Source organism: Cydia fagiglandana, chromosome 4, assembly GCF_963556715.1.
Source record: "Cydia fagiglandana chromosome 4, ilCydFagi1.1, whole genome shotgun sequence".
Classification (NCBI taxonomy): domain Eukaryota; kingdom Metazoa; phylum Arthropoda; class Insecta; order Lepidoptera; family Tortricidae; genus Cydia; species Cydia fagiglandana.
The window spans coordinates 1,167,571-1,184,242 of NC_085935.1; the positions used below are offsets into that span (position 1 = coordinate 1,167,571).

Here is a 16,672-nt window from a genome sequence, read left to right on the forward strand (position 1 = left end):
CCTGTCCTCTCTTGTTATCTTCTTACAGCAACAAAAATGGTTAATAACTTCAAATCTTAAAATTTACCTATACCTACCTCCCCTTTAACTCCTCCCCTTATAGTTCGTTTTTTTAGCATTGGAAAAAGACTACGCGATCTAGAACTATCTTTTAATTTAAAAACGCTTTTTAAAACTCAGTAACATTACTTATGAGAGCAAAAACATGTAAATAATCGTATATGATTCATAATTTTTACATATGTGACTTATTTTTCAATAAAAAGGATAAAAATACACATCAACATTGTTTTCCTTTTTTCTAATGCTGAAAAAAAGGTATTAATAGGTTCAATAAAATAAAACAAACATATCAACATTATAAGGTATTTTACTGCTACATCGATAATAAGTAGTGTAAATACTGATATTTGCGAAATGCAACGTGAATAAATATGTCCGATAACATTGAGTGCTTGTGTGCTCGTAAGTAGAGATATTTAACTGTTTCTTAGTATTAAAATAGATTATTATACTTACAACATAGCAGATACGCCACTTCCGAATATAAATCTTAATTATTCTACGATTGAGTTGTTTTTAGGCTATACATGAATCAAAACATTTTGACTATTTAAAACAGGCATACCACATGTATTTAGTGGGTAAAATTATTTGGACTGTATGCGTGTGTAATTAATGTTCTTTTTTGCTTGAAAGAGATATGATCATAAAGATGCCGTTTTGACTCGAAAGTGGTGTATTTGATGTAATTTTTAACCATAGTTAAACATTATTTATAGCTTATTAAAAAATGTGATAGAAACTTTCTAAAATGTACACGATATTTGTCAATATTTTTAACAAATAAGGCACAGTACTGGGACGATTGCGGTGGTAAGAAATCTTATATCTAGAATATATTACAAAATGCTTTAAAATACAAGTTAATAGATTAACAGTTCAAAAGTCCATAAAAAAACAAACCATTTAGTAATAGTTAAAAATATTAATTAAAAACATGTCAATGAAAATGTCATGAGAACATGTCAATGATAAAAAATAAACTATTTTTTTTTCAGTTTACTTTCACTGCCCTCTAGAATCTAAATAAAAATCGAGACCATAGAGAGTAATCTAAATCTCTTGTTCAAAATTCAATCAGCGCTCGCAGCAAAACATATTTTGCTCTCCAGTATACCTATAGGCTGTTGTACAAAAGCAAAATATTTAATCAATTCATAATATAACAAAAATTTATTACATTAAAACAATCATAAGTAGATAGGCAAAGGGTTAGGTAATACATATGTGGGTAGGGTAGAAAAGTGGTTTCAATTTCAATTTCAATTCATAATGTCCACTAATTAACTTTTAAGTAAGACCTTACCTTAACTGCATTTTATGTGCATGTGTGAAATGCATAATAGGAAATAATAACAGTAAGAAGAGTGGTGTACATTTTTACCATAAAATATTAAGTAATATATGCATATTACGAAACTACTTTATAATGCTTTTTCTTATTGCTAAACAGGTTTGTCAGACTATATATTCCCATTACAGGTAATGGGAACACAACTTTGTTAGTAGAAAAAGCCCCGAAATTCAACTTTTCTATGGGACGATAAACATAACCCTTGGCGTCGACATTTTTTAAATTTGTCACTTTTTTCTACTGGCGGAAAAGCTTGACAGACTATAAATAAAAATATATTTTTAATGTTACCAGATGTTACAGTAAATACTAAAACAGTATAGGAGCATTCCACGGACTGTCCCGTACAAACGCATTTTATTTCCTGTGTTGCGACTTTTTATTCGGCATTTAAAGTAGCCAATTCTTTTTCTGTGCATAATTTTGACGATTTGTCATAGAAAAGGAAACTCTTGTACCTGCAAATCTTCAGAAAATCGCGTTTGTACGGGACAAATAGTAGACAATTTCATGGAATGCTCCTATAGCTAGTTTCAGCTCGAAAATTAATGTAAAGCGTTTATTAAGGCAGGTAGTTTCGTTAGTTCGTTGTTATTTACTAAAATAGTTCAATAAAGTGACAATACATTTTACAATGTATTAAAAATACACATAGTAAACATGTAAGTATTAACGATGGTATCAGTTGTCATATGTTTTCTATAGAACAGCTACCTACTTAATTATTTTTTCGCAATTCGGCGTCAGTGTTTTAATAAACGTTTTGACTTATGTATGTAACTTATAAAGCTAACCGCAAAAGTAACCTGTATAGTGCAAATAATGAAAAAAAATCATATAAATATATATTTTTTTAATTACAAAATATAATATATTTTTTAAATTGTCCCATAAATTGATAGCTATTTAAGAGTAAAATATGAATCAAAATATTGATTATTTAATGCGTGTACGAAAAATACAATAAAAATATAAAAAAAATACAAATATACAATCCAAAATTGTTGAGCGTTTTATGTATAAGAAATATTGTTTACAAAAATACAGTGATATTACGACATTCGGAATTTAAATAATAACATCGATTTTCATTACTCTTTGGTTATTATTTTAATTTGACTTAAATAATACACAAAATATTAACAAAAATACAGTACCTACTTAAGTACAATTTTGTTCTTATATTTAGTTCGTTTTTTTAGCATTAGAAATAAGGTAAACAATCTTGGTGGGTCTTTTAATTGAAAAACACATTTTAAAAATAAGTTACGGCAAATATGTAACAATTATGAATCTAATGCGATCATTTATATTCTTCTGCTTTCATAAATAATAGTTTTGATTTTTAAAAAGCGTTTTTTTCATTCAAAAGACAGACAAGTCAAGATCGCTTACCTTCTTTCAAGTTCTTTCTAATGCTAAATAAAACGAACGATATAAAATTAAATAACCTATACGTTATGTTAAATTTGTTAGTACATAATTCGTGTTTTAAATCCGACTGCAGTACAAATTGCATGTTCTTTTCTGATTTGTCTTTATTATACACACAGAGGAAATTAAAAGCAAATACAATATTTTTCATATACTTTAAAGAGACTGCAGTTGGTTTCTTTGTTATCCTTATAATTATATAAATTAGCTAACTAATATAAGTATTATTACATTTTAGAATATGTTCATTGCAGCTCATAGTTACTTTGTTCAGGGCATAGCTTATACACTAAAGTAAAAGAAAATTAACTTTAACCAATACAGCATAATTGATTTTAAATGCAGTAAGTATTTAGTTCAAATATATTGAAATTGTCTTTCCAAATTATCGTACATTTTCCATATGATTCGGTCTACATTATATTTAACGACAAAATTAAAAAGAGGATTTATTTTTTTATATCGACTAGCCAGTGCGTGAAGAAATGCGTCTAATAGAAATTTGATACCGTCAAATATCAAGACCATGCGAGTTTAATGTTCATACATTTGCTAATGTATGAAGTCGCAATAAACAATTATCAATGTGTAAACAGGCCCCAAATAACGACGAGCAGTTGAAAGAACCTAAACGTCACCTTATACGAGGCCGAAATCTGATGATCTGTTCCAATCTTTTTGACCCGGGGGCCACAGCCAGGCCTACACTCTTTTCGTTGCCCGGATGTATGACACATGCACTTTCGAGTCGCAGTTTGGAGATCGCTGATCTAATCTAATTGTCAAATTATAGTTAGTCTGTGCGGAAAGAGAAGTCGTTAAATGTAGGGGAGCCCATACATTATACGACTCTTCTCTTTCCGCACAGACCCTATCGGCGGATAGGTACCCTGAAACCTAGTGCCAATTAAATATGCTCCCTAGCAAATAATACTACCAGAACAGCTTAACATACAGTGGACTAGTTTAATACCCTTCCCTGGGTGGCGTGGTGACGGTGACAGCGGAGGTGGTCTGCTTGGACACGACGCGAGTGCCCTGCGCGAGGCCTCCGGCCTGCACGGCGCGAAGCTTGAGGAACGCGTCGATGGCATATGCGAACATCGCCGCGTAGCCGAAGAACTGAAAGATTTATTATTTATTAAAAAAAAAACAGGTTGCACTCCAGGAGTGCCGGCAGAAGTGAAAAGTCAATGACATTGTAACAGTTTTTCGATCAGGTCACGTGTCCGTCCTACGAAGCGTCTTACGTCTTACGTTGTCGCAAGTTTAACATTTATTCCCCATCACAAAAATGCACAGCGCCGCTAAAGAAGTTTTCACTTCAAAAATAAACAATTGTAGAAATTGCAGACTTTAGTAATTAATTGGAACAGAATAAGTAATATTGTTTCACAGAGAATGAAAGCGCTCCGGCCCCTTGGCGCGTTCCACGGCACCCTGTAGGCCTGGCACATGATATGCGCAACAGTATAGTCTACCCGTCGTTTTCTAACTGTATTAATTAAAGAGTAAGAAATAGGGTAGTCTATCTCGAGGGCGAGATACTGTCGCTGAATTGAACGTATATTAAATTCAGTTCTCCTTTGGTCACTCACCGCGGCGGCGGAGTAGCCCGCGTTATTGTACACGGAGACGACCAGACTGGACGCCAGCAGGTAGAACAAGGTCCACAGCGCGCAGAAACCGTGCTCCATCTTCAGCCACGGGATTTGAACGTATCTTAAATTCAGTTCTCCTTTGGTCACTCACCGCGGCGGCGGAGTAGCCCGCGTTATTGTACACGGAGACGACCAGACTGGACGCCAGCGGGTAGAACAAGGCCCACAGGGCGCAGAAACCGAGCTCCATCTTCAGCCACGGGATTTGAACGTATCTTAAATTCAGTTCTCCTTTGGTCACTCACCGCGGCGGCGGAGTAGCCCGCGTTATTGTACACGGAGACGACCAGACTGGACGCCAGCGGGTAGAACAAGGCTCACAGCGCGCAGAAACCGAGCTCCATCTTCAGCCACGGGATTTGAACGTATCTTAAATTCAGTCCTCCTTTCGTCACTCACCGCGGCGGCGGAGTAGCCCGCGTTATTGTACACGGAGACGACCAGACTGGACGCCAGCAGGTAGAACAAGGCCCACAGCGCGCAGAACCCGAGCTCCATCCTCAGCCACGGGATCTTGTAGAATTTCTCCACAAGGTGGAACAGGTATAGGCCGAGTAGGATGCCGGTGAACCTAAAATTATGATTAGTTAACTTCTTGAAAAGCTTATATACACCGTGAAATTTTAGTGGTTGTTTTCCCGCAACGAAATGATTCTGCTATCGATATACAGTCGATGTGTAATCTTTTTTTTAAATAATGTTAAGAAATGCCAGATTTATAAATGTGTCGAACGAAACTCGAAAGTGACCTAACACCAGTAGTAGCACTGCAGTAGTACCTACCTAATTCTTTTGAGTGAATGAAACAAAATAACCTAAAAAGTAGTTCCATTTATTTTACCTTCACACATTTTACGTGCAGTTAGTTTGCAGATCCTTAAAAGTAAACATAACAAGTTAAGATCAAGCTTTTAATGATCAAAAACTTAAACAAACACTTAAACTTCCCGATACCGCAATAATTGTTCGAACTGCAATCCGCCACGTTCAATACACAATCACCTCTGCCCTGTGCATGTGCTGGCGTTTGAAACTGCCCGTGGTTAAGCAGCCGCTGTGTTGCGGCGACAATTGTTCGTCCGTGTGGAACTTGGGGGTTTAAAATCCCCCGAAGACGCAGCGACTGTAAATGGTCCGGTTCCGCGTAAAGTCGCCGGGCGGCGTGGGAGTCGTAGTTAGCCCTAGCGTACAGCTGCACCATCGCGACGTACTCTAAATTAGAATATTCGTAATGTCGACCCATTTTACTAGAAATAGCAGTGATGACATTGACAGGATCTGTTATCACATTAGTTTAATAAGCGAAGAGGATGTAATTATTCGATTTACCAAAGTTGACACAACGTAATGGCAATCATCAAACTAATAAAAAGGTTTTATTTCAACTGTTAATCGTGAAGGAACAGTCTAAGTAAATTTTATTTTCAGTTGTCAAACAGTAAAGCACTCTAGCCTGTTACACAGTTTAAAAAAGTAACATGTGCTTGTTTATTTGTTTATCTGTTTACTATATCGGAACTGTCGTCGACTTGCAGTTTTAGTGTGTTACTATTGTTTTTCGCTTGTTCGAGTTTAGATTATTTTTTTGTAATTTTTTTTTTTGGAAAACAGTTTATTTATAAGTTTGTCTATCATAATTCGAAAGTACTACCGATAGCAAATCGCCCTGCCGCGGGAAAACAACCACTAAAATTTCACGGTGTATAAGTGAGTAACGAAAAGTCATTAATTGCAAAAAAATAAGTCGGTTTACGGACAATAATTTTACGTGATAACGTCATAAGAAAACATTACCATTACATTACGTAACGTTACCATGGAGATCTGTCCACAACGTGACACTTATTCGTGCATGCAACCGGTGTTCATCGATTTATATTATAAGACGTTATCACGTCAAAAATAATTAAACGAACTTGTAGTACAATTCAATAATGGGTCTGAACTTGCGGTAGTACAGCACTGACAACCAAAACTCACTAATTGTTTTGGCTGTCAGGCGGGTTTGGTTGACATTTTTGTTATCTGGACTCTCAAAATTTATACCGCGCTACAAAACCAAAATGTAAGAACCAGCGCTGCAACATAATTATAAGTACACATGCACACAAGCACGCGCACACACACACACACACACACACACGCACACACACACACACACACACACACACACATACACATACACACACACACACACACATACACACACACAAGTAGAGGCAATCAGTACATACCAGAAGGCGATCATGGAAATCCAAGAGTAAAATGAGCCGTATCCCCTGTACTGGTAGTGAGCGGCTTGCACACTGATGAAACCCAGCAGGCTAGACACCTGGAAACATAATAGGGCCGAGTTTTATTTTGTTCTCGATTTCTTTCTGTCAGATTTTGATTAAATTTGGTAAGATTGAAGATCTCCTTCTTATGGGCGGAATCAACACGGAATCCCAACATTCTAAACTTTAGTTGTGCCGTAGAGCACAGAAAATTGTTTTTGAATAAAACATGCATAAAGTTTTTAGGGTTCCGTACCCAAAGGGTAAAACGGGACCCTATTACTAAGACTTCGCTGTCCGTCCGTCCGTCCGTCTGTCACCAGGCTGTATCTCACGAACCGTGATAGCTAGACAGTTGAAATTTTCACAGATGATGTATTTCTGTTGCCGCTATAACAACAAATACTAAAAACAGAATAAAATAAAGATTTAACGTGATTTTTGACCAAAGTTAAGCAACGTTGGGAGTGGTCAGTCTCAGTACTTGGATGGGTGACCGTTTTTTTTTGTTTTATGGTACGGAACCCTTCGTGCGCGAGTCCGACTCGCACTTGCCCGGTTTTTTATTAAATAAACTTCAGGATCCTTATGATACAATATCACACAGAAAAGAAGTTAACAGTACTTACACAGTTTACTTACGGCTTCAGTAAGTTCGGCACTGTTCGCACGTAGGCCGGGTCGAACCTGATGTTGGTCTGCACCGTGGTGGACGGGACCGTCCGAGGAACTCCGCCTCCTGGTGGGGTTGACCAATAGATATAGAACAGTACTCACAACTTGAATCACTTTGAGTACGCCCGGCGCCGTCCGCACGTAGGCCGGGTCGAACCTGATGTTGGTCTGCACCGTGGTGCAGGACGGGACCGTCCGAGGAGCCCCGCCTCTTGGTGGGGTTGACCAATAGATATAGAACAGTACTCACAACTTGAATCACTTTGAGTACGCCCGGCGCCGTCCGCACGTAGGCCGGGTCGAACCTGATGTTGGTCTGCACCGTGGTGCGGTACTTGACCGTCCGGGGAGCCCCGCCTCTTGGTGGAGTTGACCAATAGGTATGGAACAGTACTCACAACTTGAATCATTTTGAGTACGCCCGGCGCCGTCCGCACGTAGGCCGGGTCGAACCTGATGTTGGTCTGCACCGTGGTGCGGTACTTGACCGTCCGGGGAGCCCCGCCTCTTGGTGGAGTTGACCAATAGGTATGGAACAGTACTCACAACTTGAATCACTTTGAGTACGCCCGGCGCCGTCCGCACGTAGGCCGGGTCGAACCTGATGTTGGTCTGCACCATGGTGCGGTACTTGACCGTCCGGGGAGCCCCGCCTCTTGGTGGAGTTGACCAATAGGTATGGAACAGTACTCACAACTTGAATCATTTTGAGTACGCCCGGCGCCGTCCGCACGTAGGCCGGGTCGAACCTGATGTTGGTCTGCACCGTGGTGCGGTACTTGACCGTCCGGGGAGCCCCGCCTCTTGGTGGAGTTGACCAATAGGTATGGAACAGTACTCACAACTTGAATCACTTTGAGTACGCCCGGCGCCGTCCGCACGTAGGCCGGGTCTAACCTGATGTTGGTCTGCACCGTGGTGCGGTACTTGACCGTCCGGGGAGCCCCGCCTCTTGGTGGAGTTGACCAATAGGTATGGAACAGTACTCACAACTTGAATCACTTTGAGTACGGCCGGCGCCGTCCGCACGTAGGCCGGGTCGAACCTGATGTTGGTCTGCACCGTGGTGCGGTACTTGACCGTCCGGGGAGCCCCGCCTCTTGGTGGAGTTGACCAATAGGTATGGAACAGTACTCACAACTTGAATCACTTTGAGTACGCCCGGCGCCGTCCGCACGTAGGCCGGGTCGAACCTGATGTTGGTCTGCACCGTGGTGCGGTACTTGACCGTCCGGGGAGCCCCGCCTCTTGGTGGAGTTGACCAATAGGTATGGAACAGTACTCACAACTTGAATCACTTTGAGTACGCCCGGCGCCGTCCGCACGTAGGCCGGGTCGAACCTGATGTTGGTCTGCACCGTGGTGCAGGACGGGACCGTCCGAGGAGCCCCGCCTCTTGGTGGGGTTGACCAATAAATATAGAACAGTACTCACAACTTGAATCACTTTGAGTACGCCCGGCGCCGTCCGCACGTAAGCCGGGTCGAACCTGATGTTGGTCTGCACCGTGGTGGACGGGACCGTCCGAGGAACTCCGCCTCCTGGTGGGGTTGACCAATAGATATAGAACAGTACTCACAGCTTGAATCACTTTGAGTACGCCCGGCGCCGTCCGCACGTAGGCCGGGTCGAACCTGATGTTGGTCTGCACCGTGGTGCGGTACTTGACCGTCCGGGGAGCCCCCGCCTCTTGGTGGAGTTGACCAATAGGTATGTAACAGTACTCACAACTTGAATGACTTTGAGTACGCCCGGCGCCGTCCGCACGTAGGCCGGGTCGAACCTGATGTTGGTCTGCACCGTGGTGCTGGATGTGACCGTCGTGGTCGTCGTGTGCTGCCCGGGGAACCCCACCTCTGCCATCTTGGATAACTGGGAAAAAAGAAAAGATCCATTAGAGTTAGACCAACAAAAGTCTGCAGGGATTTTGATAGTCCATGCAGTACCAGTGTTATTTTAAATGCCAAACTTCTATGAAATTATGACGTAAGTATATAAATAACACTTGCACTGCGTGGTGTGGGCTCTCAAAATCGTTGCAGACTTTTCTTGGTCTAACTCTAGTGGAAATCAAATATTCATCCATTGAAGAGGTGTGTAAGGCTTGAGATTTTGCGATTTTAATTTGACAGGTGATATAGATGGCGCTGTACGGCTTTTGCCGTATATTATGCTATGCAGAAACAAATATTAGAAAAACTTGAATTTTTTTTTTCTAATTGTTAAGATCAGTGTAAATACATACATTACAGCCAGATTTAATGAAAGCTCTTTTCGGCGTGGACTGAGCGAAAAACCAACTTAACAGTAGTAAGCTTCCTCTCGATCTCCAGTACAGATGTAGTGCATAATTGTTTTCCTTCGTATTTTCTCGGAAACGTTTGTATTTGTCATGCTACTTCAGTCAACGTCAGTACTTTTTGTACCGAGACTGACTGAAATAGCAAGACACGTTCGTACGTTTCCGTGAAAATACGATGGAAAATAATTATGCACTACATCTGTAACATTAAATTCAAATACTAACTATAACTAGTTAGTATATAACCATTAACCTTTTGTATGATAAATATTAAATATTTTTATATGAACTAAAAAAAATACTAACTAAAAATAAAACTAAAAATCTCACTAGTCACTACACAAACAAAGCTAATGCGATACACTTGCCAAATGTTAACAATCGTTTTTGAACGATAAGCGCGGAAACTCGATACGCCTTGTATTATTACTCATTCTGGCTGATTGATAAGCTACACTATTCCATGATGGATTTTCCTTAAATTGCAGTCTTGAAGCAAAATTTTCGAATCATAAATAAAAGCAAGGACTCTCGTCTTTGGCTCTTCAGGCGACTCCTCCCCACAAAAAAAAACCTACACTCTTTGATGACTCATTTTTACAGCAAATAATGGAGTATAGTTTTTATTCATAATTAAATATGTTTTTCAGGGACATTGCTCGCTACACACAAATTTCATGTTAAAGGAAGTAACGCCACATACATAACATAAATAGTTAGTCACTAACATAGGTTAAGAGTAATAATAAGCAACTAATATATTATGAAAATTTAATTTCTGAAATAAATAATAATTTAATTTAATAATGGAAAAAGTTACGCTTCTGGCAGGACTTGAACCCGCAACCTACGTAATCCGTGAGTTGCTCTGTTGATGTTTAGTTTATCTCTATGTGAGTGACCTGTTTAAAATAATTTTAATATGTAGAACAACTGTCACCCATAGTATTATATGTATCATTCAATTCAATACCTCTACAGGTATTACTTGTGAGTAACTAGTGAGTAATCTAGTAAGAGAATGTCTAGTGAGCTGAATAGTAAACTTTATACCAATACCAAAAACCCACATTATTCACACTAATAAATATGTTTAAATGCATTAGGTGCAAGTATTTAAGCTTTGGCAATTTTTATTAAATTTTATAATACAAACTGTGCCCGTAATAGGGAAAAATGAGCATACCATTTAAAGATAAAATCAGCGTAATATTAACAAAATCACCCATATTTACATACATTTAGGGTCAATATTTAAATAATTTTATGTATTTGGTATAACCCAAATAATAATCTTTACCTAACTTTTTGTTATCATTCAAGGTAAAGAATTTGTAGGTATTTGGGTTATTCCAATTAAATAAAAATAACAGGAATTTCCAGAATATTTAGTAATTAATAAATTGGTCTTCTTTCTAGGTAAAGAGGGGGTAGTGTAACTTTGCCAAAATATGGGGATGTCACCTGGACAAATTAGTAATTTGCCAGAAAATTAACAAAAGTATAAGTAAGCATTTTATAAGGTCCTCATAATCCAAATGCACTTACAATATTTTCTGTGTTGCCCTATAAAGGTTAATGCTTTGCACTATGCCAGGCGGGCAAAAAACTAAGTATAGGTGTAGAGGTTTCCAGATTATCATATGCAATGAAATAATAAAAATCACTAAATTTTGTGATTACTGAAGGCAGTGCACCCCTAGGCACTGGTCCCACCGCGAGCTAGTAAGCTATGAGCTATCGGCTATAAACACAAACAAAAGATAAGCACTCCCGTGTAAATGAAAGAGACACAGCGATATTTATAGCTCACCGCTGGGCGAGTATCGCCGTGTCTCTTTTATTTACACGGGAGTGCTTATCTTTTGTTTGTGTTTATAGCCGATAGCTCATAGCTTACTAGCTCGCGGTGGGACCATTGCCCTACTGCGAGACTGTACTTGGTATATGTTAAGATAAGATAAGATTTATTGATAGAACATTTAGATAAGAATGACAAATAAACAAGTGATTTGTGCACATAAGAATTTTATGTTGAAACATCCTTTAATTCCTTTGTGACTCATAATAGTCATAATAATAACTTGAAGAAAAAAAAATTATGAATATTCATACAGTTCATGAAACATAACCTGGTAGGTCAGGCTCTGATTAAGATTACCAGGCCGCGTAGCCAAGATGCCAATCGCTAACGCTCCGTAGCGATCGAAACGCAACTGTCACTGTCACACTAATGAAGAAGAGTGATAGAGATACATAATGCTTTTCGTTGTCGAAGCGATAGCGATTGTAACCTTGGCTAGGGGGCCAGTTTGGCGTATTATGTCATACCAAGCGAAAGTGTAAACAAACCTTGAAGTACTTTTAGTGAAAGGACCTATTAAAACTACTATTACCAGTATTTTTCCTAAAGAAACAATATATTCTACAACAGTACAGAAAAAACTACAGTATTAGTAGGAAGTTTGTCCGAATAGCCAATGAATTTTATATTTTTTATAGCCCGATCGTTATCAAACAAGTACAATAGCAGAACCAGTATCGCCATGCGCGATACTTACGCCCCGATTTTTATAAGTTTTACTCTAATCACTCATCTATTTTAATAACTATTAACTCCCGCGGTTTATATCTGTAATCGTCTAGGAGAGAAGCTTGTCACCACTTAAAATAGCAATTTAGACAAACTTTATAGACACGGGTAATAAACATGGATTATTTTAAAGCATTTTTCCAACTTACCTTGAGTTTGGACGGCTGAAATCGTTCACCTAAACGTTTCTTGGTAGTTATATAAACTCACTATTCCACTAATACTCTAAACGCTTCACAAATTTGGGTGTAAATTAATATTTGTGACGAAACAAGTACAAATTGTGAAATTCGACTTGACGTTCCTGCCCCCCGCCGCGCCGGTCACCTCCCACGCACTGTCACAACTGTCATGTGTCATACTATTTTTTTTTTCTATAGTCCGGATACAAGTATATTGGGCATGACTTCGATTCAAAGAATATAATACTCACTAGGAGAAGAACGATAACTCCATACAAAAAAATGTCCCCTTCAAAAGTTCGTTTATACTACTAGCGCTCGGTAGGATACCATTGTAATTAGAATTGACAACCCGTTTAGCCTAGCGCCCCTAGCGGGTATTGGCAGTAATCCAGTTCAGGAAGCTAATGGTCCTGGGTTCGAATCCCGGAGAGGGAATTTCTTTTTGTATTATTTTATTTTTTGTTGGGGTCAGGTTTTTAAGAGCCCATCAACGTGTACACTAGCGCCACTGCTGAATACATTAAACAAATTTTTATGTTACTGGATTCGTCAACCTACCCGTTCAAAACTAAAGCGGCCGTTTTTGTTTTGAGCTCATAGATTGACGAATCTAGCAACATAAAAACTAGTTTGATGTATTCAAAAGGTACTTAAATACACAATACAGTCAGTAGCGGCCACTTTTTTAAATACCTGTAAAATTTAAATTTAACTTAAATAATCACGATTATTTATTTTAGCAGTGGTGCTAGTGTGCACGTTGTTGGGCTCTTAAATTAGCATATCACAAATAAATAAAGAAATACGTTATAAGATAATGATTAGGTACTATATTTAAAAATTCGTCAAATATAAAAGGTTACAAAAAGTTACGTATTATTAAGATATAAATATTTTCATTCCTATTAGGATTAGTGTATATATGTTAGGACCAATACATATGAATACATACATTGATATGGCAAATGGTTACAACCCTAGTAGCATTTTCGTTGGGGCCCACGGTGCCAACGGTAGGGAAAACGTTGGGATGAGGTTCGTTCCGTAGTCAACGTTAATTTTGTATTGGCCCACCATCGCATTTACCAACATTCGCTGTGGCACAGATGCCCAACAATGGGCCTTTGTGTATTTTGGTACCGTTGGCTAAACAACGATAATATTCGTTGGCCCAATGATGACATATATCGCATTTACCAACATTGGCAGTGGCAGTGATGCCCAACAATGGGCCTTTGTGTATTTTGCTACCGTTCGCTAAACAACAATAACATTCGTTGGCCCAATGGTGACGAATACCGCATTTACCAACATTGGCTGTGGCACGGATGCCCTACAATGGGCCTTTGTGTATTTTGGTAACGTTGGCTAGTCAACGATATCATCCGATGGCCCAATGATGACAAATATCGCATTTACCACCATTGGCTGTGGCACTGATGTCCAACAATGGGCCTTTGTTTATTTTGGTAACGTTGGCTAATCGACGATATCATCCGATGGCCCAATGACGACAAATATCGCATTTACCAACATTGGCTGTAGCATTGATGCCCAACAATGGGCCTTTGTGTATTTTGGTAACGTTGGCTAATCAACGATATCATCCGATGGCCCAATGATGACAAAAACCGCATTTACCAACATTGGCTGTGGCACTGATGCCCAACAATGGGCCTTTGTTTATTTTGGTAACGTTGGCTAATCAACGATATCATCCGATGGCCCAATGACGACAAATATCGCATTTACCAACATTGGCTGTAGCATTGATGCCCAACAATGGGCTTTTGTGTATTTTGGTAACGTTGGCTAGTCAACGTTATCATCCGATGGCCCAATGATGACAAATATCGCATTTACCAACATTGGCTGTGGCACTGATGCCCAACAATGGGCCTTTGTTTATTTTGGTAACGTTGGCTAATCAACGATATCATACGATGGCCCAATGACGACAAATATCGCATTTACCAACATTGGCTGTAGCATTAAGGCCCAAAAATGGGCCTTTGTGTATTTTGCTACCGTTCGCTAAACAACGATAACATTCGTTGGCCCAATGGTGACGAATACAGCATTTACCAACATTGGCTGTGGCACGGATGCCCAACAATGGGCCTTTGTGTATTTTGGTAACGTTGGCTAGTCAAAGATATCATCCGATGGCCCAATGATAACAAATATCGTATTTACCAACACTGGCTGTGGCACTGACGCCTAACAATGGGCCTTTGTGTATTTTGGTACCGGTGGCTAAACAACGATAACATTCGTTGGCCCAGTGAGCACAAATATCGCATTTACCAACATTGGCTGTGGTACTGATGCCCAACAATACCAGTTGAGTTTGCTTGTGGCGTCACTAGATGGCGTTACTGTCTCCAAACATCGAAGTTATAGTTATTTTCTCGATTATTCCGGATATAATCATAATATTTTTTAAAAGTAACTTATAAATCTAATAGCTATAACTATAAAATTTATACATAAATTTAAAAAATTGTATTTTACCAACATTTTCTCAATTTAAATCTCAAAAAACATAAATCTCGCTTACGAAGTTTCGAAGTGCGGTTAGTATATATACAAATTAGAGTGTATAGTAAGTGTACTTGCTTCGGCAGTACATATACTAAAATTGGAACGATACAGAGAAGATTAACAACAACTGCTGCCTAGGGCCTTCATGTGGATGCAACCAATGCCTACCGTAGTGTAATTGTAATATTTATCAGCAAAGGCCCAACGTCGTATTACACAACCACTTACTTAACGTAGGGTAACTGTAGGACTCGTAAACAAAAGCCCATTACATAATTAGACTGTAGGCACACTATAAATTACACAACTATTTACCTACGGTAGTATTGTAAGAATCCTACACAAGGCCCAACGTTAAAGTTACAATGTTGGCCCTTTGTGGGACAAGCTGTGTTGGGCCTTCAACCTGGTGCACGACTACCTACCGACCTACCCGACTTGCCGATGGGTAATTGTTGAATTTGCAAACAGAAGCACAACGAAAAAATTGCCCTTTTTTATTTTTTTGCAGTTGGCCCTACAGCAAGCCATACGGCCAAATGTAACAATTAACCAACCATCAAACAAATGAGTATAGGCCCAACCGCGGCCCAACCAAAACCACCACCGTTGAATAATTGTATGATTTATTTAAATAGGCCCAACGAAAAAATTACTCTAATGGCCCTCTGTTGGGAATCTTTGGGAGGGCCTTTGTCGAGGGCCCTCCAGCAAATCGTACGGCCAAATGTAACAATTAACCAACCATCAAACAAATGTGTATAGGCCCAACCATGGCCCAACCAAAACCACCACCGTTGAATAATTGTATGATTTATTTAAATAGGCCCAACGAAAATATTACTCTAATGGCCCTCTGTTGGGAATCTTTGGGAGGGCCTTTGTCGAGGGCCCTCCAGCAAATCGTACGGCCAAATATAACGGTTGCCCAACTAATACGTAAACAAAGGTCCAACAAAATCCCTACAAGAAAATGCTATTAGGGAAGTTGTTATTACATCTATCCGGTTATCGGACATTTCTGCTCCACAGCTCCACGCAGCGTTCTTGGTCACCGGAAAACTAGTCTGTATATGCAGCAGATACGTGCCCTTTGAGCTTTTTCCAAGAAATTATATGACGGGCCAGGATTCACTTTCTAAAACAAAATAGTCACATATTAAACAATATAATCTTAACTTCCTAATTACTAACGTCGCTAATACCTAAGGTCTAAATTTACCACCTTACTCGTAAACAATGAGAGGTTTTACATCTATGATGAATGTAGATTATAATTTCGGACGCGATGTAGCGTCCGCGGGACTTACTGGGATAGTAAGATTAAATTATTATATTTGAATTTGGTAATTAGTACGCTCATTTTTATTTAAAGATTGATATATTTCTTACCTTGAAATTATCGTTGTTTCTGGTTTACTACAACGGTTTCCACACACACACATTAGGGCTTTTCATAATCCGGATAAGAATTATTGTTGATGAAGTCGCCATTGCCGGATACATAATACAGCAAGGAAGGAAGAGCGACAACGGTTTAAATTTAACTAAGTCTGTGCGAAGACGCATTTAGATATGTTGCTCG

The 16,672-nt window shown here is 39.1% G+C and overlaps 1 protein-coding gene across 1 annotated transcript; it reads right to left on the bottom strand.

Annotated features, from left to right (window-relative positions):
• Positions 1-352: 352 nt before the first annotated feature.
• LOC134663427 (plasmolipin-like) lies at positions 353-12,714 on the bottom strand. The gene is made up of 5 exons (XM_063519792.1): positions 12,508-12,714; positions 9,192-9,335; positions 6,747-6,844; positions 4,912-5,083; positions 353-3,973 (listed from the first exon to the last, which is right to left on the bottom strand). The coding sequence occupies exons 2-5, from the start codon at positions 9,324-9,326 to the stop codon at positions 3,818-3,820; spliced, it is 561 nt and encodes a 186-aa protein (XP_063375862.1). The 5' UTR covers positions 9,327-9,335; positions 12,508-12,714; the 3' UTR covers positions 353-3,817.
• Between the last annotated feature and the right edge of the window lie 3,958 nt (positions 12,715-16,672).

Coding starts and splice junctions, on each gene's coding strand:
- LOC134663427 (XM_063519792.1), bottom strand. CDS start 9,326: ATGGCAGAGGTGGGGTTCCCCGGGCAGCACACGACGACCACGACGGTC. Junction 6,845..9,191: donor TACTCAAAGTCATTCAAGTT/GTGAGTACTGTT, acceptor TTATGTTTCCAG/GTGTCTAGCCTGCTGGGTTT. Junction 5,084..6,746: donor ATTTCCATGATCGCCTTCTG/GTATGTACTGAT, acceptor TCATAATTTTAG/GTTCACCGGCATCCTACTCG.